Source organism: Musca autumnalis, unplaced genomic scaffold (genome assembly GCF_047663935.1).
Source record: "Musca autumnalis isolate F117 unplaced genomic scaffold, ASM4766393v1 scaffold_5, whole genome shotgun sequence".
Lineage (NCBI taxonomy): Eukaryota > Metazoa > Arthropoda > Insecta > Diptera > Muscidae > Musca > Musca autumnalis.
The window spans coordinates 14,999,219-15,023,576 of NW_027412088.1; the positions used below are offsets into that span (position 1 = coordinate 14,999,219).

General features: G+C 38.2%; 2 protein-coding genes across 4 annotated transcripts in view; one reads left to right on the top strand and one right to left on the bottom strand.

Annotated features, from left to right (window-relative positions):
- Lrt (Leucine-rich tendon-specific protein) overlaps window positions 1–24,358 on the bottom strand; it is an 81,324-nt gene that overhangs the window by 3,208 nt on the left and 53,758 nt on the right. For 2 of the 3 annotated variants that reach the window (XM_073992794.1, XM_073992797.1), the window contains exons 2-6: window positions 4,715–5,229; window positions 4,171–4,652; window positions 3,290–4,010; window positions 3,076–3,222; window positions 2,919–3,004 (exon numbers count right to left, since the gene is read on the bottom strand). In XM_073992794.1, the coding sequence (XP_073848895.1) occupies window positions 2,919–3,004; window positions 3,076–3,222; window positions 3,290–4,010; window positions 4,171–4,652; window positions 4,715–5,158 (1,880 nt within the window). In that variant the 5' untranslated portion in view covers window positions 5,159–5,229. Of the gene's footprint in view, window positions 1–2,918; window positions 3,005–3,075; window positions 3,223–3,289; window positions 4,011–4,170; window positions 4,653–4,714; window positions 5,230–5,284; window positions 5,330–24,358 lie in introns of those variants that run through there. The other variant, XM_073992796.1, reaches the window with a different exon arrangement.
- Window positions 15,376–23,079, top strand: LOC141404945 (lysozyme). The gene is made up of 4 exons (XM_073988800.1): window positions 15,376–15,730; window positions 15,799–15,887; window positions 21,989–22,052; window positions 22,476–23,079. Exons 1-4 carry the CDS (start codon window positions 15,571–15,573, stop codon window positions 22,607–22,609), a joined length of 447 nt encoding a protein of 148 aa, XP_073844901.1. The 5' UTR covers window positions 15,376–15,570; the 3' UTR covers window positions 22,610–23,079.

The window sequence follows — 24,358 nt, forward strand, 5'->3', positions numbered from 1 at the left end:
AAGACCCCTTTGGGATGTCTTCTATCGACAGAAGAGCCCTTTGGGAGGCCTTCTATCCATAGAAGACCACCTTGGGAGGTCTTCTATCCATAGAAGACCCCTTTGGGAGGTCTTCTATCCACAGGAGACCCCTTTAGGAGGTCTTCTATCCATAGAAGGCCCTTTAGGAGGTCCTCTATCCACAGGAGACCCCTTTAGGAGATCTTCAATCCATAGAAGACCCCTTTGGGATGTCTTCTATCGACAGAAGAGCCCTTTGGGAGGCCTTCTATCCATAGAAGACCACCTTGGGAGGTCTTCTATCGATAGAAGACGCCTTTGGGAGTTCTTCTATCCATAGAAGACCACCCTGGGAGGTCTTCTATCCATAAAATACCCCCTTGGGAGGTCTTCTGTCCATAGAAGACCCCCTTGGGAGGTCTTCTATCCATAGAAGACCCCTTTGGGAGGTCTTTTATCCACAGAAGAGCTCTTTAGGAGGCCTTCCATCCATAGAAGACCCCATTGAAAGGTTTTCTGTCCATAAAATACACCTTAAGGATGTCTCAGAAGACCCCTTTGAGAAGTCTTCTATCCATAGAAGACCCCTTTGAGAAGTCTTCTATGCATAGAAGTCCCCTTTGAGAAGTCTTCTATCCATAGAAGACCCCTTTGAGAAGTCTTATATCCCCAGGAGACCCCTTTAGGAGGTCTTCTATCCATAGAAGGCCCTTTAGGAGGTCCTATATCCACAGGAGACCCCTTTAGGAGATCTTCTATCCATAGAAGAACCCTTTAGGAGGTCTTCTATCCATAGAAGACCACATAGGGAGGTCTTCTATCCATAAAATATCCCCTTGGGAGGTCTTCTGTCCATAAAATGCACCTTTAGGATATCTTATATCTATAGAAGACCCCTTACGGAGGTCTTCTATCCAGATAAAACCCCCTTAAGTTTTCTTCCATCCATATAAAAATTCTTTAGGAATTGTTCTTTGTATAGAAGACTCCTTTAGGAGGCCTTTAACGTATAGAATACCTTTTTATGATGTCTTCAATCTATAAAAGGCCCCTTTAGGAGGTCTCCTATCCAAAGGAGACCCCTTTAGCAGGTCTTATATTCATAGAAGATCCCTTTGGGAGGTCTTCTATCCACAGAAGACGCCTTTGGGAGGTCTTCTATCCATATAAGACCCCTTTGGGAGGTCTTCTATCCACAGAAGACGTCTTTAGGAGGTCTTCCATCCATAGAAGACCCCTTTGGAAGGTCTTCTGTCCAAAAAATACACCTTCAGGATTTCTTATATACATAGAAGGCCCCTTTGGGAGTTCTTCCATACACAGAACATCCCCTTAGGGTGTTTTTCTCCATAGAAGACCCCCTTAGAAGGTCTACCGTCCATAGAAGACCCCTTTGAAAGGTTTTCTGTCCATAAAATACACCTTAAGGATGTCTTATATTAATAGAAGACCTCTTTGAGAAGTCTTTTATGGATAGAAGACCCCTTTGGGAGGTCTTCTATCCCCAGGAGACCCCTTTAGGAGGTCTTCTATCCATAGAAGGCCCTTTAGGAGGTCCTATATCCACAGGAGACCCCTTTAGGAGGTCTTTCATCCATAGAAGACCCCTTTAAGAGGTCTTCTATCCATTGAAGGCCCTTTAGGAGGTCCTCTATCCACAGAAGACCCCTTTAGGAGATCTTCAATCCATAGAAGACCCCTTTGGGAGGTCTACTATCCATAGAAGACCCCCTAGGGAGGTCTTCTGTCCATTAAGTACCACCTTGGGAGGTCTTCTGTCCATAGAAGACCCCCTTGGGAGGTCTTCTATCCATAGAAGACCCCTTTGGGAAGTCTTTTATCCACAGAAGACCTCTTTAGAAGGCCTTCCATCCATAAAAGACCCCTTTGGAAGGTCTTCTATCCATAGAAGACCCCTTTGGGAGGTCTTCTATCCTCTTTAGGAGGCCTTCCATCCATAGAAGACCCCTTTGAAAGGTTTTCTGTCCATAAAATACACCTTAAGGATGTCTTATATTAATAGAAGACCCCTTTGAGAAGTCTTCTATCCATAGAAGGGGTCTTCTTGGGAGGTCTGCTATCCATAGAAGACCCCTTTGGGAGGTCTTCTATCCACAGGAGACCCCTTTAGGAGGTCTTCTATCCATAGAAGACCCCTTTTTGAGGTCTTCTATCCATAGAAGACCCCTTTGAGAGGTCTTCTCTCTATAGAAGACCCCTTTGGGAGGTCTTCGATCCATAGAAGACCCCTTTGGGATGTTTTCGATCCGTAGGAGATCCCTTTGGGAGACCCTTTTGAAAGGTTTTCTGTCCATAAAACGCACCTTAAGTTTTCTTCCATCCATATAAAAATTCTTTAGGAAGTGTTCTTTGTATAGAAGACTCCTTTAGGAGGCCTTTAATGTATAGAATACCTTTTATGATGCCTTCAATCTATAAAAGGCCCCTTTAGGAGGTCTCCTATCCAAAGGAGACCCCTTTAGCAGGTCTTCTATCCATAGAATACCCCTTTGAGAGGTCTTCTATCCATAGAAGACCTCTTTAGGGGATCTTCCATCCATAAAAGACCCCTTTGGAAGGTCTTCTGTCCAAAACACCTTGAGGATTTCTTATGTACATAGCAGGCCCCTTTGGGAGGTCTTCCATACATAGAACATCCCCTTAGGAGGTTTTTTGTCCATAGAAGATCCCCTTAGAAGGTCTTCAGTCCATAGAAGACCCCTTGAAGGGAACTCCTATCCACAGAAGATCCTTTTAGGATGCCATCTCTCTTTGGAAGACCTTTTTTCATGTCTTCTATCGATAGAAGACCCCTATATATCTTCCATCCGTAGCAGATCACTTGAAGCAGTCCTATATCCATAGATGCCTTTCGGAAGTCTCTTAAATGTTTAAAATTATCCTGATACGCTACTTACCTCTCACCCACATCCAATGAGGAACTATCCGGCACAATAACACTGACCATATTTTGGCCATTAATAACTTTGCTTTCACAGTGGATCTAGGAAATATAGAAAAGCATTGTTAAATAAAAATCACACTCCATTTAAAGAAAAAATGTTCCGCACTTACCGGTGAATTATCAATCAGAATTTCATTGATATTCTCTTCCTTATAGACAAATATGGCATCGCACATATAATCGTTTTTGCTAAGATTTATGATCCATGTTAAGATGAGACCATAATCAGCTGAGAAATGTAGCTCGTGGAGAATAATCTGAAATTAAAATTACCGTACATTAGTAAAGATTACCCTAAAAGTGTTGTTGTGTTATATTTCATACCTCCTCAGATAAGTCCTTTATGTGATGATTTGTAGAGTGATTCTGTTTGGCCATTGCCTCCAGCTGTTCTATGATATTGGCATTATCTTCTTCCAAATTTTCCATATCACCACAACTGAGCATTTCCATGGGTACTTGTATCAAGGGGGCACCCTCCAGTTTGGGTGGTGTAACACAGGTTATTTTTAGCAGATCTTGAGAAACTAATTTTGCCGCCTGTAACCATTCGGCAAATTCACGTATGGTACAATCACAGGAGAGGGGATTTTCTTCCATAACCAAGGTTTTCAATTCCCTGGCGCCATCCAAGGCATGTTTGGCCACAATGGATATGTCATTGCCTGAAAGTCTGAGCTCCACCAAAGATGGTAAAGGTTTTATCAAATCCGAAGTAAGGGCCCTTAGAAAGTTATGTGTCAAATCCAATGTCTTGAGTCGTGTGAGGTGTTGCAGTGAAGCACTGGATATGGCCACAATACCATTATAACTTAAATCCAATGTTTCCAGTGAGCCCAAACCATAAAAGGCATGATCTTGGAGTACATCAATTTGATTGTGACGCAAAGAGAGAGTGGTTAGACGTGAGAAATTCATAAGGGCCTTATTTTGTATACTTTTGATGAGATTACGATTCAGATTAAGGCTGGCGAGATTTTTTAAAACTGGTATTGAACTGGCTGAGAGGTTTCCACTTAGATTGTTGGCACTTAAATCCAGGTCTCTGTAAGGATAAGGAAATAAATTAGAATTTGTAATTGCATAACTAAACTTCTTTGTAAATTGTTGTAGATGGAATTCTACCCGGATCTACCAGGCAAAACTGAGTGTGGGACAATGACAGCATTTTCAAACATTAGTCAAAGTGACTCTCAACTACCTACCTCAAATTGTGACACTGCATTAGGGCCTTTAAACTGGATGCATAGTCGCCCAGACGATTTCCTCCCAACTTTAGAACTTCCAGCCGCCTTAAATTGGCAAATGTCCGTTGGGAGATACTGGACAACTGATTATTGCTCATATCCAAATATTCCAAATTCACCAAGGCAGCCAAATCTGATGTTCCCAAAGCTTTAATTTTATTATTCGACAAATCCAAACGTTCCAAATCCACTAGTGTTCCCAAAGAACTCCAGGGAACCGCCAGCAAGGCATTTCCAGGCAAACCAAGGGCCAATAAAGGACCCTTAATGCCCAGGAAAGCAGATTTATGGACTCTTTTTATTTCACCCGATGATATGATGAGGCAGCGCAGTGAAACATTATCAAATATGCGGGCATCACTTAAAAATGTTACATTACGCAAAGAAACATCCAACAGGGCCACTGAGTAGGGAGAGGTGCGGAGATTATCCGATAAAACCTGCAAAATAAAACGTAATTTTAGCAAGAGTTCCTTTTTCATTTGGAAACGCAATAACTTACCGTTAAACCATGCAAATCGCCATTACATCTCAATGTATGAGGCAAATCACAGCCACACTCAAGGCTCCTGGAAACTGTTACATTGGGACAACGCCATTCGGTGGTATCATCGCCAATTGGTATGGAGGAAACATCAACTGCTTTCCTTTTCTTTGTGGCTGAAGGTTTCTTAAAAAACTTGGCACTTTTCCGGTTCAGCGGTAATGGTGAGGGAGATGTGACTGAATAAACACCGGTGGAGGAAGGTGTTTCAAATCCTGTAGAAAACCCGTTTGAGCTCAAGACTTTTGCCGATGGAGTTGGACTTGTGTCAGGGTAATAAGATGTTACATTAGTGTCAGTCTGTTGTAACATTGATGATGTATCGATTGTCTGGCCCAGGACAATGGCCGGTAAGAGGCTGCTGACCATCAACACCAAGAAAGACAAAGCAAATTGACACATTTTGCTGTGTTTGTTTTACTCTCTGAAACTTCGATGATTTACGTGCTAAGAAGGGAAGTGTGCTGCGGTATCTTTAAAGAAAAGAAATAAACAAAAACAAAACAATTACTTAAAGAGGAAATCAACCTTGAGGCATTGAATGGTTGCTGTCATCGTCGTTGTCGTCTTGAGAAGTGTATTATTGTTGTTGTTGTCGTTATTATTGGCAATGCAAATAAATGCACCATTGCACATTGTCTGTGGTCAGTTACATTTGCCTATGGGGCAGATTGTGCTGCCCCATTCCATCTAAACAATATGACAACAAACTGTCATGCAATGGAAAATTTACTTCAATTTAGTTTAAAATTTAATAAAGAGAGGAAGGTGGTGGTGTGGTGGTTTGGGGGGCACACAATAGAAAGGAAAAGTGAGGTGATTTATTTTTATATTTTTTGAAGACAGCCATTCTAATGTCTGTTGTAAATCTTTTTTGGGTCAAGCTTTGCTGACACTTTGACACATTTAATTCTATTAGACGAATTGGCGGGGGCCTACAATAGTATCTAATGACCCAATTTGCCAAACCCAATGCTACTCATCACGCCAGCATAACCCATTTTTTTCAAAATGTATGGCAGAAATTTTCCTACAAATAATTGGAAGCTATTAAGTACAGTTGTGGGAAAGTTTTAAGCAGAACTTGATATAGAAAGGGTGTTTCTATAGAACTTTTCCGAACGGAAGGGTGCATCTAGCGACCCTATCTAAAAGAAAGGGTGCTTCTATAGACACCTTTCTAAAAGAAAGTGTGTTGCTATAGACACCTTTCTGAAAGAAAGGGTGCTTCTATAGACCCTTTCTGAAAGAAAAGGTGTTTCTATAGACCCTTTCTGAAAAAAGGTGCTTTTATAGACACCTTTCTGAAAGAAAGAATGCTTCTATAGACCATTTCTAAAAGAAAGGGTGCTTCTATTGACCCTTTCGGAAAGAAAGGGTGCTTCTATTGACCCTTTCGGAAAGAAAGGGTGCTTCTATTGACCCTTTCGGAAAGAAAGGCTGCTTTTATTGACCCTTTCGGAAAGAAAGGGTGCTTCTATTGACCCTTTCGGAAAGAAAGGGTGCTTCTATTGACCCTTTCGGAAAGAAAGGGTGCTTCTATTGACCCTTTCGGAAAGAAAGGGTGCTTCTATTGACCCTTTCGGAAAGAAAGGGTGCTTCTATTGACCCTTTCGGAAAGAAAGGGTGCTTATATTGACCCTTTCGGTAAGAAAGGGTGCTTCTATTGACCCTTTCGGAAAGAAAGGGTGCTTCTATTGACCCTTTCGGAAAGAAAGGGTGTTTATATTGACCCTTTCGGAAAGAAAGGGTGCTTCTATTGACCCTTTCGGAAAGAAAGGGTGCTTCTATTGACCCTTTCGGAAAGAAAGGGTGCTTCTATTGACCCTTTCGGAAAGAAAGGGTGCTTCTATTGACCCTTTCGGAAAGAAAGGGTGATTCTATTGACCCTTTCGGAAAGAAAGGGTGATTCTATAGACCCTTTCTAAAAGAAGGGGTGCTTCTATAGACCCTTTCTAAAAGAAAGGGTGCTTCTATTGACCCTTTCGGAAAGAAAGGGTGCTTCTATTGACCCTTTCGGAAAGAAAGGGTGCTTCTATTGACCCTTTCGGAAAGAAAGGCTGCTTCTATTGACCCTTTCGGAAAGAAAGGCTGCTTTTATTTACCCTTTCGGAAAGAAAGGGTGCTTCTATTGACCCTTTCGGAAAGAAAGGGTGCTTCTATTGACCCTTTCGGAAAGAAAGGGTGCTTCTATTGACCCTTTCGGAAAGAAAGGGTGCTTCTATTGACCCTTTCGGAAAGAAAGGGTGCTTCTATTGACCCTTTCGGAAAGAAAGGGTGCTTCTATTGACCCTTTCGGAAAGAAAGGGTGCTTCTATTGACCCTTTCGGAAAGAAAGGGTGCTTCTATTGACCCTTTCGGAAAGAAAGGGTGCTTCTATTGACCCTTTCGGAAAGAAAGGGTGCTTCTATTGACCCTTTCGGAAAGAAAGGGTGCTTCTATTGACCCTTTCGGAAAGAAAGGGTGCTTCTATTGACCCTTTCGGAAAGAAAGGGTGCTTCTATTGACCCTTTCGGAAAGAAAGGGTGCTTCTATTGACCCTTTCGGAAAGAAAGGGTGCTTCTATTGACCCTTTCGGAAAGAAAGGGTGCTTCTATTGACCCTTTCGGAAAGAAAGGGTGCTTCTATTGACCCTTTCGGAAAGAAAGGGTGCTTCTATTGACCCTTTCGGAAAGAAAGGGTGCTTCTATTGACCCTTTCGGAAAGAAAGGGTGCTTCTATTGACCCTTTCGGAAAGAAAGGGTGCTTCTATTGACCCTTTCGGAAAGAAAGGGTGCTTCTATTGACCCTTTCGGAAAGAAAGGGTGCTTCTATTGACCCTTTCGGAAAGAAAGGGTGCTTCTATTGACCCTTTCGGAAAGAAAGGGTGCTTCTATAAACCCATTCTGAAAGAAAGGGTGCTTCTATAAACCCATTCTGAAAGAAAGGGTGCTTCTATAAACCCATTCTGAAAGAAAGGGTGCTTCTATAAACCCATTCTGAAAGAAAGGGTGCTTCTATAAACCCATTCTGAAAGAAAGGGTGCTTCTATAAACCCATTCTGAAAGAAAGGGTGCTTCTATAAAACCATTCTGAAAGAAAGGGTGCTTTTATAAATCCATTCTGAAAGAAAGGGTGCTTCTATAAACCCATTCTGAAAGAAAGGGTACTTCTATAAACCCATTCTGAAAGAAAGGGTGCTTCTATAAACCCATTCTGAAAGAAAGGGTGCTTCTATAAACCCATTCTGAAAGAAAGGGTGCTTCTATAAACCCATTCTGAAAGAAAGGGTGCTTCTATAAACCCATTCTGAAAGAAAGGGTGCTTCTATAAACCCATTCTGAAAGAAAGGGTGCTTCTATAAACCCATTCTGAAAGAAAGGGTGCTTCTATAAACCCATTCTGAAAGAAAGGGTGCTTCTATAAACCCATTCTGAAAGAAAGGGTGCTTCTATAAACCCATTCTGAAAGAAAGGGTGCTTCTATAAACCCATTCTGAAAGAAAGGGTGCTTCTATAAACCCATTCTGAAAGAAAGGGTGCTTCTATAAACCCATTCTGAAAGAAAGGGTGCTTCTATAAACCCATTCTGAAAGAAAGGGTGCTTCTATAAACCCATTCTGAAAGAAAGGGTGCTTCTATAAACCCATTCTGAAAGAAAGGGTGCTTCTATTGACCCTTTCGGAAAGAAAGGGTGCTTCTATTGACCCTTTCGGAAAGAAAGGGTGATTCTATTGACCCTTTCGGAAAGAAAGGGTGTTTCTATTGACCTTTTCGGAAAGAAAGGGTGCTTCTATTGACCCTTTCGGAAAGAAAGGGTGCTTCTATTGACCCTTTCGGAAAGAAAGGGTGCTTCTATAAACCCATTCTGAAAGAAAGGGTGCTTCTATAAACCCATTCTGAAAGAAAGGGTGCTTCTATAAACCCATTCTGAAAGAAAGGGTGCTTCTATAAACCCATTCTGAAAGAAAGGGTGCTTCTATAAACCCATTCTGAAAGAAAGGGTGCTTCTATAAACCCATTCTGAAAGAAAGGGTGCTTCTATAAACCCATTCTGAAAGAAAGGGTGCTTTTATAAATCCATTCTGAAAGAAAGGGTGCTTCTATAAACCCATTCTGAAAGAAAGGGTGCTTCTATAAACCCATTCTGAAAGAAAGGGTGCTTCTATAAACCCATTCTGAAAGAAAGGGTGCTTCTATAAACCCATTCTGAAAGAAAGGGTGCTTCTATAAACCCATTCTGAAAGAAAGGGTGCTTCTATAAACCCATTCTGAAAGAAAGGGTGCTTCTATAAACCCATTCTGAAAGAAAGGGTGCTTCTATAAACCCATTCTGAAAGAAAGGGTGCTTCTATAAACCCATTCTGAAAGAAGGGGTGCTTCTATAAACCCACTCTGAAAGAAAGGGTGCTTCTATAAACCCATTCTGAAAGAAAGGGTGCTTCTATAAACCCATTCTGAAAGAAAGGGTGCTTCTATAAACCCATTCTGAAAGAAAGGGTGCTTCTATAAACCCATTCTGAAAGAAAGGGTGCTTCTATAAACCCATTCTGAAAGAAAGGGTGCTTCTATAAACCCATTCTGAAAGAAAGGGTGCTTCTATAAACCCATTCTGAAAGAAAGGGTGCTTCTATAAACCCATTCTGAAAGAAAGGGTGCTTCTATAAACCCATTCTGAAAGAAGGGGTGCTTCTATAAACCCACTCTGAAAGAAAGGGTGCTTCTATAAACCCATTCTGAAAGAAAGGGTGCTTCTATAAACCCATTCTGAAAGAAAGGGTGCTTCTATAAACCCATTCTGAAAGAAAGGGTGCTTCTATAAACCCATTCTGAAAGAAAGGGTGCTTCTATAAACCCATTCTGAAAGAAAGGGTGCTTCTATAAACCCATTCTGAAAGAAAGGGTGCTTCTATAAACCCATTCTGAAAGAAAGGGTGCTTCTATAAACCCATTCTGAAAGAAAGGGTGCTTCTATAAACCCATTCTGAAAGAAAGGGTGCTTCTATAAACCCATTCTGAAAGAAAGGGTGCTTCTATAAACCCATTCTGAAAGAAAGGGTGCTTCTATAAACCCATTCTGAAAGAAAGGGTGCTACTATAAACCCATTCTGAAAGAAAGGGTGCTTCTATGAACCCATTCTGAAAGAAAGGGTGCTTCTATAAACCCATTCTGAAAGAAAGGGTGCTTCTATGAACCCATTCTGAAAGAAAGGGTGCTTCTATAAACCCATTCTGAAAGAAAGGGTGCTTCTATAAACCCATTCTGAAAGAAAGGGTGCTTCTATAAACCCATTCTGAAAGAAAGGGTGCTTCTATAAACCCATTCTGAAAGAAAGGGTGCTTCTATAAAACCATTCTGAAAGAAAGGGTGCTTCTATAAACCCATTCTGAAAGAAAGGGTGCTTCTATAAACCCATTCTGAAAGAAAGGGTGCTTCTATAAACCCATTCTGAAAGAAAGGGTGCTTCTATAAACCCATTCTGAAAGAAAGGGTGCTTCTATAAACCCATTCTGAAAGAAAGGGTGCTTCTATAAACCCATTCTGAAAGAAAGGGTGCTTCTATAAACCCATTCTGAAAGAAAGGGTGCTTCTATAAACCCATTCTGAAAGAAAGGGTGCTTCTATAAACCCATTCTGAAAGAAAGGGTGCTTCTATAAACCCATTCTGAAAGAAAGGGTGCTTCTATAAACCCATTCTGAAAGAAAGGGTGCTTCTATAAACCCATTCTGAAAGAAAGGGTGCTTCTATAAACCCATTCTGAAAGAAAGGGTGCTTCTATAAACCCATTCTGAAAGAAAGGGTGCTTCTATAAACCCATTCTGAATGAAAGGGTGCTTCTATAAACCCATTCTGAAAGAAAGGGTGCTTCTATAAACCCATTCTGAAAGAAAGTGTGCTTCTATAAACCCATTCTGAAAGAAAGGGTGCTTCTATAAACCCATTCTGAAAGAAAGGGTGCTTCTATAAACCCATTCTGAAAGAAAGGGTGCTTCTATAAACCCATTCTGAAAGAAAGGGTGCTTCTATAAACCCATTCTGAAAGAAAGGGTGCTTCTATAAACCCATTCTGAAAGAAAGGGTGCTTCTATAAACCCATTCTGAAAGAAAGGGTGCTTCTATAAACCCATTCTGAAGGAAAGGGTGCTTCTATAAACCCATTCTGAAAGAAAGGGGTCTTCTATAAACCCATTCTGAAAGAAAGGGTGCTTCTATAAACCCATTCTGAAAGAAAGGGTGCTTCTATAAACCCATTCTGAAAGAAAGGGTGCTTCTATAAACCCATTCTGAAAGAAAGGGTGCTTCTATAAACCCATTCTGAAAGAAAGGTTGCTTCTATAAACCCATTCTGAAAGAAAGGGTGCTTCTATAAACCCATTCTGAAAGAAAGGGTGCTTCTATAAACCCATTCTGAAAGAAAGGGTGCTTCTATAAACCCATTCTGAAAGAAAGGGTGCTTCTATAAACCCATTCTGAAAGAAAGGGTGCTTCTATAAACCCATTCTGAAAGAAAGGGTGCTTCTATAAACCCATTCTGAAAGAAAGGGTGCTTCTATAAACCCATTCTGAAAGAAAGGGTGCTTCTATAAACCCATTCTGAAAGAAAGGGTGCTTCTATAAACCCATTCTGAAAGAAAGGGTGCTTCTATAAACCCATTCTGAAAGAAAGGGTGCTTCTATAAACCCATTCTGAAAGGGTGCTTCTATAAACCCATTCTGAAAGAAAGGGTGCTTCTATAAACCCATTCTAAAAGAAAAGGTGCTTCTATAAACCCATTCTAAAAGAAAAGGTGCTTCTATAAACCCATTCTGAAAGAAAGGGTGCTTCTATAAACCCATTCTGAAAGAAAGGGTGCTTCTATAAACCCATTCTGAAAGAAAGGGTGCTTCTATAAACCCATTCTGAAAGAAAGGGTGCTTCTATAAACCCATTCTGAAAGAAAGGGTGCTTCTATAAACCCATTCTGAAAGAAAGGGTGCTTCTATAAACCCATTCTGAAAGAAAGGGTGCTTCTATAAACCCATTCTGAAAGAAAGGGTGCTTCTATAAACCCATTCTGAAAGAAAGGGTGCTTCTATAAACCCATTCTGAAAGAAAGGGTGCTTCTATAAACCCATTCTGAAAGAAAGGGTGCTTCTATAAACCCATTCTGAAAGAAAGGGTGCTTCTATAAACCCATTCTGAAAGAAAGGGTGCTTCTATAAACCCATTCTGAAAGAAAGGGTGCTTCTATAAACCCATTCTGAAAGAAAGGGTGCTTCTATAAACCCATTCTGAAAGAAAGGGTGCTTCTATAAACCCATTCTGAAAGAAAGGGTGCTTCTATAAACCCATTCTGAAAGAAAGGGTGCTTCTATAAACCCATTCTGAAAGAAAGGGTGCTTCTATAAACCCATTCTGAAAGAAAGGGTGCTTCTATAAACCCATTCTGAAAGAAAGGGTGCTTCTATAAACCCATTCTGAAAGAAAGGGTGCTTCTATAAACCCATTCTGAAAGAAAGGGTGCTTCTATAAACCCATTCTGAAAGAAAGGGTGCTTCTATAAACCCATTCTGAAAGAAAGGGTGCTTCTATAAACCCATTCTGAAAGAAAGGGTGCTTCTATAAACCCATTCTGAAAGAAAGGGTGCTTCTATAAACCCATTCTGAAAGAAAGGGTGCTTCTATAAACCCATTCTGAAAGAAAGGGTGCTTCTATAAACCCATTCTGAAAGAAAGGGTGCTTCTATAAACCCATTCTGAAAGAAAGGGTGCTTCTATAAACCCATTCTGAAAGAAAGGGTGCTTCTATAAACCCATTCTGAAAGAAAGGGTGCTTCTATAAACCCATTCTGAAAGAAAGGGTGCTTCTATAAACCCATTCTGAAAGAAAGGGTGCTTCTATAAACCCATTCTGAAAGAAAGGGTGCTTCTATAAACCCATTCTGAAAGAAAGGGTGCTTCTATAAACCCATTCTGAAAGAAAGGGTGCTTCTATAAACCCATTCTGAAAGAAAGGGTGCTTCTATAAACCCATTCTGAAAGAAAGGGTGCTTCTATAAACCCATTCTGAAAGAAAGGGTGCTTCTATAAACCCATTCTGAAAGAAAGGGTGCTTCTATAAACCCATTCTGAAAGAAAGGGTGCTTCTATAAACCCATTCTGAAAGAAAGTGTGCTTCTATAAACCCATTCTGAAAGAAAGGGTGCTTCTATAAACCCATTCTGAAAGAAAGGGTGCTTCTATAAACCCATTCTGAAAGAAAGGGTGCTTCTATAAACCCATTCTGAAAGAAAGGGTGCTTCTATAAACCCATTCTGAAAGAAAGGGTGCTTCTATAAACCCATTCTGAAAGAAAGGGTGCTTCTATAAACCCATTCTGAAAGAAAGGGTGCTTCTATAAACCCATTCTGAAAGAAAGGGTGCTTCTATAAACCCATTCTGAAAGAAAGGGTGCTTCTATAAACCCATTCTGAAAGAAAGGGTGCTTCTATAAACCCATTCTGAAAGAAAGGGTGCTTCTATAAACCCATTCTGAAAGAAAGGGTGCTTCTATAAACCCATTCTGAAAGAAAGGGTGCTTCTATAAACCCATTCTGAAAGAAAGGGTGCTTCTATAAACCCATTCTGAAAGAAAGGGTGCTTCTATAAACCCATTCTGAAAGAAAGGGTGCTTCTATAAACCCATTCTGAAAGAAAGGGTGCTTCTATAGAATCTTTCTGAAAGAAAGGGTGCTTCTATAGAATCTTTCTGAAAGAAAGGGTGCTTCAATAGACCCTTTCGGAAAGAAAGGGTGCTTCAATAGACCCTTTCGGAAAGAAAGGGTGCTTCAATAGACCCTTTCAGAAAGAAAGGGTGCTTCAATAGACCCTTTCGGAAAGAAAGGGTGCTTCAATAGACCCTTTCGGAAAGAAAGGGTGCTTCAATAGACCCTTTCGGAAAGAAAGGTTGCTTCAATAGACCCTTTCGGAAAGAAAGGTTGCTTCAATAGACCCTTTCGGAAAGAAAGGGCGCTTCAATAGACCCTTTCGGAAAGAAAGGGCGCTTCAATAGACCTTTTCGGAAAGAAAGGGCGCTTCAATAGACCTTTTCGGAAAAAAGGGTGCTTCGATAGACCCTTTCGGAAAGAAAGGTTTCTTCAATCGACCCTTTCGGAAAGAAAGGGTGCTTCAATAGACCCTTTCGGAAAGAAAGGGTGCTTCTATTGACCCTTTCGGAAAGAAAGGGTGCTCCTATTGACCCTTTCGGAAAGAAAGGGTGCTTCTATTGACCCTTTCGGAAAGAAAGGGTGCTTCTATTGACCCTTTCGGAAAGAAAGGGTGCTTCTATTGACCCTTTCGGAAAGAAAGGGTGCTTCTATTGGCCCTTTCGGAAAGAAAGGGTGATTCTATTGACCCTTTCGGAAAGAAAGGGTGCTTCTATTGACCCTTTCGGAATGAAAGGGTGCTTCAATAAAGACCTTTTCTGAAAGTAGTGACCTTTTCTGAGGGATGGGTGCTTCTATAGACTCTTTCCGAAAGAAACGGTGCTTCTGTAGATCCTTTCTGAAAGAAAGGGTGCGTCTATAGACCCTTTCTGAATGAAAGGGTGCTTCTATAGACCAATTCTGATAGAAAGGGTGATTCTATAGACTCTTTCTGAGAAAAGGGTGCTTCTATAGATCCTTTCATCTCCTTATTATGGGATGATTTCTATGAAAAAGATAAATAAATGAGCATACTTTTGGGCGGAATGAATAATGAATATCGGCTTGTACATAATAGGTTATAAGTTCATAAACCCTGGATAAATTATCCCTTCTTATTGTATTAGTCTCGGGAGCAAAGACGTATGTAACTTTAAATGATGTATACCCACATTTTATGTCCCCTTTCATGTAAAAGCTAGGTGCTGCAATTTCTGACATGGCATTACGATAATACATTATAGTCATAAGTTCCTCATATTATGTATCTAATTCATATATTTACAATGTTTAAAAAAAAAAGACTCAATAAATATAAACTTGTACATAATAGGTGTCTTTTATAGACAATTTAGTTGTATTTTTAAAACGACTGAAAAAAATCTTGAGTAGATTATTGAAAAAAAATATTTTTTTAGAAAGTTTTATAGATTTCGGTCCTTGTATGAAACATTCCTTATGAAGGATAATTAAAAATTTGTTACATAAAAGCATGTTTTAATGGAACAAATATCTCTACTCATGGTATACCAGGGCACTTAAAAGCTAACAACACCCTATTCATACTATAAAAATTATGTCCCAAATAGATTTTTTAAAAAATATATGGCAATTTCTAAATATTCTCTCCTTGCTGTTGGATGGCAAAACATGAATGCACATTTCAAAAAAAATTGGTTGTGGGCGAATAAGTGAGACTCGAAAAAATATCACACATTCATCTTACACTTAATTCAATTTTACAATTCAGATGAAATTCTTGACTATGAATGGATAGATGAATGAATGAATGGATGATGAATGTCCGTCTAATGTCATATACAGACATTACATTACATTACGTTCTGTTTTTTTTATTTTGCAATTGCAATAGAAATGGAAAGTGAAAAACAAACAGAATTATCACGTAGTGCCCAATTTGTAGCATCGCCGCCACCACCACCGAGTCTTTAAAAGACCATTTTTAAGTGAAAATGAAATTAGTTAGAGTTGAAAATTGTAACGTGTTGCTTTAATTCGTTGCCGCAACGTCGTTTTAACGAGGAAGTTGGAGGAATTCAAAGAAATCACATCCTTTTATTTGGAACATTTTAATTTTGTTCGTTAAAAAAACATTTTAATGATTGTTTTATAATTGCCATTTGAGAAAGATATTGTTTTTTATATAATTATGAGTTCAAAATTGTTTAACTTTAAAAATTCTGCAGCCCTTTGGGCATTAATATACTTTACTCTGTTGCCACCGGAATGTACCAGCAAAATGTTTACGCGTTGCCAATTGGCCAAGGAGCTGTTGCGTCATGATTTTCCACGCAGTTATTTGTCAAATTGTATGTAGAATTCGAAGAAACGATATAATTTTTCATTGATCCATTTAATATTGATGTATATTTAACAGGGGTGTGCCTGGTGGAGAATGAGAGTGGCCGTAGTACTTCAAAAGTTATGCAATTATCAAATCAAAGTGTTGGTTATGGTCTTTTTCAGGTAAATATTATTTGAAATCGGCAAAAAGGTTATATAATTTTAGTTCTTTAGGGAAACATTTAGGCTGACGGACATTAGTAATTAAGAAGAAGAATGTGAATGTATCCTTGAATGTATCCAGGGACTAAACGATTGCATTGATCAGTTCCTAAAGTATAGATATAAAAGTCTTCCGCAATGAATGTCATTGAGCCTCATCATTAAACTCCAGGCGAAAAATCTCAAGTTAGAACCTTAAAATGATTCATGGTGATCACTGACACTAATTTGAGAGATAAGAATATAATTCGTTTAAGAGGAGTTAAAAGCGTGCAAAAATATCCTTGTTGGCGACAAAGGGCATTGCATTTCCCAATTCTTCCATAAAAATACAAAAATTGCATCAACATTCTTGATAGCTTAACGCCATCTATATTTCAATTTCACATTTTTAAAGGGGGGTGTTGTCTGAGAAAAATAAATAAATGAGCATACTTTTGGGCGGAATATTTAAATAACACAAACCATAAACCGTACTCAGGCGATTTTATGAAAGAAAATTTATAGACAGCTGAAGGGATTCGTTTTACTGAAGGACTTAAAGATGAATGACTTTTTTGTTTACAGAAAACTCAAAGAAGCGAAAGAAGAACGAAACCTGAAATCAGTTTTCATGAGCTACGAGAAGATGATAGACTGATGGGAGTCTTTTATATCAAATGAAGGATTCTAGATGACCAAAGGATTTTTTTACAGACGATTGAAGGAATCTTTTAAATGAGACTGTAGCAGTCTTTTACAAACACTGAAGGAGTCATTTATAGACGACGGTTTTTTGAGGATCGAGCGAGTCTTTTATAATCGACTGAAGAAGACTTTTAGGGACCAGTGGATGAGTCTTTTTTAGACGACCGAAGGAAACTTTTGTGGACAACTAAAGGAGTCTTTCAAAGAGAGGAATCTTTTTTTGACGACTGAAGAAGACTTTTAAGGACCATTGGATGAGTCTTTTTTAGACGACCGAATGAAACTTTTGTGGACAACTAAAGGAGTCTTTCAAAGAGAGGAATCTTTTTTTGACGACTGAAAGAGTCTTTCATGGACGACAGCAGAAGTATTTTTTGACAAATGAAGACGACTTTTTGAGGACTGAGACTCCCTCAGACAACTGAAGGTGTCGTTTATACACGACTGAAGGAGTTTTTTATGGACAAGTAAAGGAGTCTATCAGAGAGAGGAATCTTTTATTGGCAACTAAAGAGTGTTTTATTGTGACTTAAGGAATCTCTTATTGACAACTGAAGGAGTCTTTTAAAGATGATTGAAGCAGTCTTTTATAGGCGACTGAAGAAGTCTTTTTAGACGAGTGAAGGAGTCATTTATAGACGATTCAAAGAGTCTTTTATAGGCGACTGAAGGAGTCTTCTATAGTCGATTGAGGAAATATTTTATAGGCGACTGAAGGAGTCCTCTATAGACGATTGAAGGAGGATTTTATAGGTGACTGAAGGAGTCTTCTATAGACGATTGAAAGAGCCTTTTATAGGCGACTGAAGGAGTCTTCTATAGATGATTGAAAGAGCCTTTTAAAGGCGATTGAAGGATTTTTTTAAACGATAGAAGGAGTCTGTTACAGGCGACTAAAAGAGACTTTTATACACGACTGAAAGGGACTTTTATAATCGACTGAAGGTCTCTTTTATAGATGACTGGAGGAACCTTTACAGACTTCTGCAGGAGTCTTTCAGACGGCTGACGGAATCTGTTATAGACGACTGAAGGAGTCTGTTATTGACGACTGAAGGAATCTGTTATAGACGACTGATGGAGTCTTCTATAGACGATTGAAGGAGGATTTTATAGGTGGCTGAAGGAGTCTTCTATAGACGATTGAAGGAGGATTTTATAGGTGACTGAAGGAGTCTTCTATAGACGGTTGAAAGAGCCTTTTATAGGCGACTGAAGAAGCTTTTTAGACGACAGAAGGAGTCTGTTACAGACGACTAAAAGAGACTTTTATACACGACTGAAAGGGACTTTTATAATCGACTGAAGGTCTTTTTTATAGACGACTGGAGGAACCTTTACAGACTTCTGAAGGAGTCTTTCAAAGACGACTGGAGGAACCTTTACAGACTTCTGAAGAAGTCTTTCAAAGACGACTGAAGGAATCTGTTATAGACGACTGATGGGGTCTTCTATAGACGATTGAAGGAGCCTTTTATAGACGACTGAAGGAATCTGTTATAGACGACTGAAAGAGTCTGTTATAGGCGACTGATGGAATCTGTAATAGACGACTGAAGGAATCTGTTATAGACGACTGAAGGAGTCTGTTATAGACGAATGAAGGAGGATTTTATAGGTGACTGAAGGAGTCTTCTATAGACCAATGAAGGAGCATTTTATAGGCGACTGAAGAAGCTTTTTAGACGACAGAAGGAGTCTGTTACAAACGACTGAAAGAGACTTTTATACATGACTGAAAGGGACTTTAATAATCGACTGAAGGTCTCTTTTACAGACGACTGGAGGAACCTTTACAGACTTCTGAAGGAGTCTTTCAAAGGCGACTGAAGGAGTCTGTTATAGACGACTGAAGGAGTCTGTTATATACGACTGAAGGAGTCTTCTACAGACGATGGAAGGAGGATTTTATAGGTGACTGAAGGAGTCTTCTATAGACGATTGAAGTAACCTTTTATAGGCGACTGAAGGAGTTTTTTAGACGACAGAAGGAGTCTGTTAGAGTCGACTGAATCGACTGAAGGTCTGTTTTACAGACGACTGGAGGAACCTTTACAGACTTCTGAAGGAGTCTTTCAAAGACGACTGAAGGAGTCTGTTATAGACGACTGAAGGAGTCAATTATAGGCGACTGAAGGAGTCTTCTATAGGCGATTGAAGGAGTCTTCTATAGGCGATTGATGGAATCTGTTATAGACGACTGAAGGAGTCTGTTATAGACGAATGAAGGAGTCTGTTATAGACGACTGAAGGAGTCTGTTATGGACGACTGAAGGAGTCTATTATAGACGACTGATGGAGTCTTCTATAGATGATCGAAGGAGGATTTTATTGGTGACTGAAGGAGTTTTTTATAGACGAATGATGGAGCATTTTATAGACGACTGAATGAGTTTTTTTATAGACGACTTAAGGGGTCTTTTATAGGCAAGTAAAGGATATAGATGACTGAAGGAATCTTTTATAGACGACTGAAGGAGTCATTTATAGATTTTTTTGTATAGCTTTGTTCATTGGGACCCTTGAAATGATGTCGATGTGTGTATATCTTCAGGGCAGATAACTTGAAACAGTATTTAATAGAAAGGAGTCCTTTATATCCCACCTGAAAGCAAGTTTTTGAAATCTTGTGACCTGACTTCTATCCTCTATTGCCTGGTGGTCCTATATTAGATAGAAGTCCTCTCTGGAGGTCTTATATTGGGTAGAAGACCTCCCCAGAGGTCTAATATAATTTAAAGACCTCTTTGGAGGAATTTTGTTGTATATAAGACCTCGTTTGAGGTATTTTTTTTTGTACAGAAGGTCTCTTTGCAGGTCTTCTGTTGTATAGAAGACATCTTTGGATATCTTCTGTTGTATAAAAGACCTCTCTGCAGGTCTTTTAATGCATATAAGACCTTTCTGGAGGATAGAAGGCAAATCTGGAGGTTTTATAACGGATAAAAGTCCACAAAGGAGGTTTTATATTGGACAGGAGACCCTCCAAAGGTCGTCCATTGGTAGAAGACACCGCAAAACGTCATTTGTTGTATAGATGAGTAGAACAAAAGACCACTTACAGGTCTAATGTTAGATAGAAGACCTCTCACGAAGTCGTATGTTGCAAAGAAGACCTTTCTGGGTGTCTTTTGTTGGATAGCAGACCACCCTGGAAGTCTTGTGCTGTATAAAAGACCTTCTTGGAGGTCTTTCAATGCATATAATACCTCTCTGGAGGTTAGAAGGCAAATCTGGAGGTCTTATAACGGATAGAAGACCCCAAAGGAGGTTTTATATTGGACAGGAGACCCTCCAAAGGTCGTCTATTGGTAGAAGACACCGCAAAAGGTCATTTGTTGTATAGAAGAGTAGAACAAAGGACCACTTACAGGTCTTATGTTGTATAGAAGACCTCTTGTATTGGTTAAAAATTTTCCTTCATGTTTTTTATACCCTCAGCATTTATGCTAACGAGGGTATATACACTTTCATACGGGCAAAATGTGCCTCATCGAAATAATGGTTTTAGACCCCAAGTATGTTTGGACGAAATGTGTTTCAGACAATTTGGAGTCTATTGAGCAATGTCCGTCCGTCTGTCTGTCTGTCTGACTGGAGCGCACGATAACTCTCGAACGGATAAACCGATTCGGTTCAAATTTTGGCTTTCGTAATATTTTACACAAACTTAGTTTAAGTTCGAAGATGGGCTATATCGGTCCACTCCTTCCGGTACCTCCCCCACAAACGTTCGAAAATGTTCGGAAAATTTGTGCGCACGATAACTCTTGAAGGGAGTAACCCATTTGGTCCATACTTTGGCCATCGTGAAACGTGTACCAGACTTAAATAAGGTTTCAATATGGACTCAATCGGTCCACACCTTCGGTTACCTCCCACACAAAATTTCGGAAAAGTTCAGTTTAGGGCCATCTCTCGAATCGCTTTGATTTTTGTTTTAGCAACTTGTATTCACTGCCCTCCATACGATGGTACAAGTTTCATCAGGGCAAGTCCATACTTCCTGAGAAAATAGCATGAAAGTTGCAAAAACCGCCTATGACACCGTGTGAGGTGGTTGTAGCGCAAGATAACTCTCGAACGGATCTGCCGTTTCGTTCCAACATTTGGCCTTAGTAATATTTTGTCCAATCGTAGTTTAAGTTTGAAGATAAGCCATATCGGTCCACTCCTTCAGGTACCTCCTCCACAAAAGTTCAAAATTGTTCGTACGTTAACTCTTGAAGGGAGTGGCCGAATTGGTCTATACTTTACACATCCTAATATAACTACCAGGCATAGATCAGGTTTAAATATGGACTATATTTGTCCACTCCATCCGATACCTCCCACACAAAATGTCGGATAAGTTCACTTTAAGACCTGATATCGAATCACTTTGTTGAAGCAACTTGCATTCGCTGCCTCAATTACGATGGGAAAAGTTCATTTAAGGGGCAACTCCATACTTCTTGAGCAAACAGCCCGAAGAGTGTAAAAACCTCCTATGCAACCATATGTTATGGCTGAAGATCTACTTTCATAACTGTCAATGTTGATCCATTCCTTTTAGTAATCTAATCAACATTTTTATCGGTTCAAACGTCCAACATTTTTAAAACGCCCTAAAAACATACGTATTTTGAGAAAAAATTGTTTCAATATACACAGACTGAGGGTATATCTCTGTCGGCAAAGCCGACTGATACTTTTTACTTGTTGTTGTATAGAATACCTCTCACGAGGTCTTCTGTTTTATAGAAGGCATCTCTGGAGGTTTTGTATTGGATGAAGACATTTCTGAAGGTCTTCTATTCTTTTATTGGATATAAGATCTTTCTAGAGGTCTTCTGTTGTATAGAAGACTTCTATGGAAGTCTTGCATTAGACCAGAGACTATATCAATATTCTTTGTTCTCATTACCCTATTTGTCTAATATTTCTAGTTTTTTTAATACGACTAAAGGGTAAAATGGGTATTTTTTGTACATTTAAAAGAGAACATCCTCCTTATTTATTCAAAAAACTATTTCCAGCATCTTTTAAAGGACAAGGGAGAGAAAGACTTCTTTGCCAAATCGAACAGCCTGTTTAACGAAATTTTTGCAGTTTTATGTCAAAAAAAAAAAAAATACTCAGGAATTATAGGCCAACATTACACTGAGGAATTTTTACCACCGTTGATGTTGTCTAGCCTGGGACTCGTACAAGACGAGCATGCTACCCAATCTTCTTCATCTCGTCTGTAATAATACACCCTGATATGGAAACTATGGAAACGTTTGACTAAAAGGACCTTTAATGTTTTTTAGCCTGAAAATATGACTGTCAAACCTATTTTTAGAATACTTTATATAAAATTTTAATTTTTTATTTTATTTTTATTTTTTCAGATAAACAGTAAAAATTGGTGTCGCAAAGGACGAAAGGGTGGCATTTGCAACATTAAATGTGAAGGTAATTTGTTCATAATAACATTTCATTTACATGATCACAGTCAATTAAATTAAACGGAATACGTTTCATAAACGGAACATAAATTCCCTTTTCCCATGGACCCACTCAACTCCAGCTCCTACTCCTTTCATCCCACAACTTTCTTCATATCATCATCATCATCATCATCATTCGTTGATTGCTAACAACAATATTGTTAAACGGCCTACTCAAAGTCATTGGATGTCTGGCTGACTGACAACGAATGTGCCCAGCATGCCACCACATATCATTACAAACAAGACCAAAACAAAAATGTGTAATGCCCTATCACACACACCCATGTGCATGGGACTGCAAGCAACTACCTCTACTTAGAATTTAAGAAGTTGCATTTTTTTTTGGTATTATTTTCAAGCCTCCTTTTTCGTTTTCTTTTTTTAGACTTTTTAAATGATGAAATTTCGGATGATTCGCGTTGTGCCATGCAGATTTTTAATCGTCATGGATTTCAGGCTTGGCCTGGTTGGGTAAATAAATGTCGTGGGCGATCATTACCAGATGTATCTCGCTGCTGAGTTGGAATGGTATGACGATCGGTTGGTTGTCTGGTGCCAAGTCCCCAACCATAGTTAGTCGTAATGTGGGTAGTTTCTTCTTACATATGTCTTTGAGTTTAGACCAACAGAAAAAAAGAAAACAAAAACAAAGAGAATAGAGTGTGGTTTGGATGAATGACATCCAAACCATACCAGGAGTTTATGTGTTGGTGTAACCCCCAGTTTTTTTAAGACCAACTAAATTCATTGTATTTTTTAACAATAACAACAACATTAAGTATTTGTCGCTGTCATTGCCTAGTTCTTGTTACAATAACCTAAGTAAAGAAAAAAATCAACAACTATAATAAATTGGAATTTTATTTAAAATATATTTTAGTCTTAAATATGTATTTATGTATGTACGTTATGCCTAAGTTATAAATATAAGTTGCCTACAGTTTATTTTTGCATTTTGTTTATTTTAAATAAAGGATATAAATATGTTGTTTTTTGTGTTATCTTTATACATATATGTATCTAGGTATATTGAAGAGCAGGAAGTCAGAGGGCAACAAGTTTTCCCTAAGATTTCAATTTGGTTATAAGCGGTCTGAACAAGCCGTTTCATTGTGACCATATTCCGGTATAACCCATAATTTTTCTAATTGCAACCTTTTATGCCATTCGGAATTTCCCAGAATGGGGAATTCCGCGAAATCAACAATTGCTACTGATAAGATGTTGGCGACATGCAATTGGACAGTAGGCATGTAAAATTTCAAATGTACACAGATAAGAGCATACAACGATCTATTCAAAAAGAGAAAAGGCAGGAGAGAAATTATACAAACAGAAAAAAAAGCTCCACCACCCCCTACCCATATGAGATGTAAACAAATTTCGCGTAACTGATTTGTGTGTTTAATTCTCTGAGATATACTCTCTGTCCACTATTTTTTCCCACTTTTGAGATAGGTAATTATTAAAAAGCTTAAACATATGATTTGTTTTCAAATTTAATTTAAATAAATAGTATTAACAAAACAAATGATTGTTTGCACGTAGTAAAACAACAGGGCGCGCACATACACTGGCATGGGAACGAACACAGTTATTGGTACTGTACTTTAAACGCCCCATACACATGGCTGGCTATATAAAACCCGTGTTTGAGTCAATATCAAGCAATACAGTAATCGAAAGAATTTAATACGTCTTCTGCATAGCGAGTATTTCGAATGGTTTTTATAATTTTGAATACCAATTTGTATTGATAACTATAATGTATTGTTGATTCAATAACCAATTGGTAACATATTTTATTTATATTTAATATAGAAATAAATAAACAAAAATTAAAATAAATTAAAAATATAAAATATAATATATAAAATATAAAATACAAAATACAAAATATAAAATATAAAATATAAAATATAAAATATAAAATATAAAATATAAAATATAAAATATAAAATATAAAATATAAAATATAAAATATAAAATATAAAATATAAAATATAAAATATAAAATATAAAATATAAAATATAAAATATAAAATATAAAATATAAAATATAAAATATAAAATATAAAATATAAAATATAAAATATAAAATATAAAATATAAAATATAAAATATAAAATATAAAATATAAAATATAAAATATAAAATATAAAATATAAAATATAAAATATAAAATATAAAATATAAAATATAAAATATAAAATATAAAATATAAAATATAAAATATAAAATATAAAATATAAAATATAAAATATAAAA

Bases quoted from the DNA above. Each gene is read 5' to 3' on its own strand.
- LOC141404945 (XM_073988800.1), top strand. From the start codon at position 15,571: ATGAGTTCAAAATTGTTTAACTTTAAAAATTCTGCAGCCCTTTGGGCA. The intron at 15,731-15,798 runs GTATGTAGAATT...TATATTTAACAG, and splicing joins ACGCAGTTATTTGTCAAATT to GGGTGTGCCTGGTGGAGAAT. The intron at 15,888-21,988 runs GTAAATATTATT...TTATTTTTTCAG, and splicing joins TTGGTTATGGTCTTTTTCAG to ATAAACAGTAAAAATTGGTG.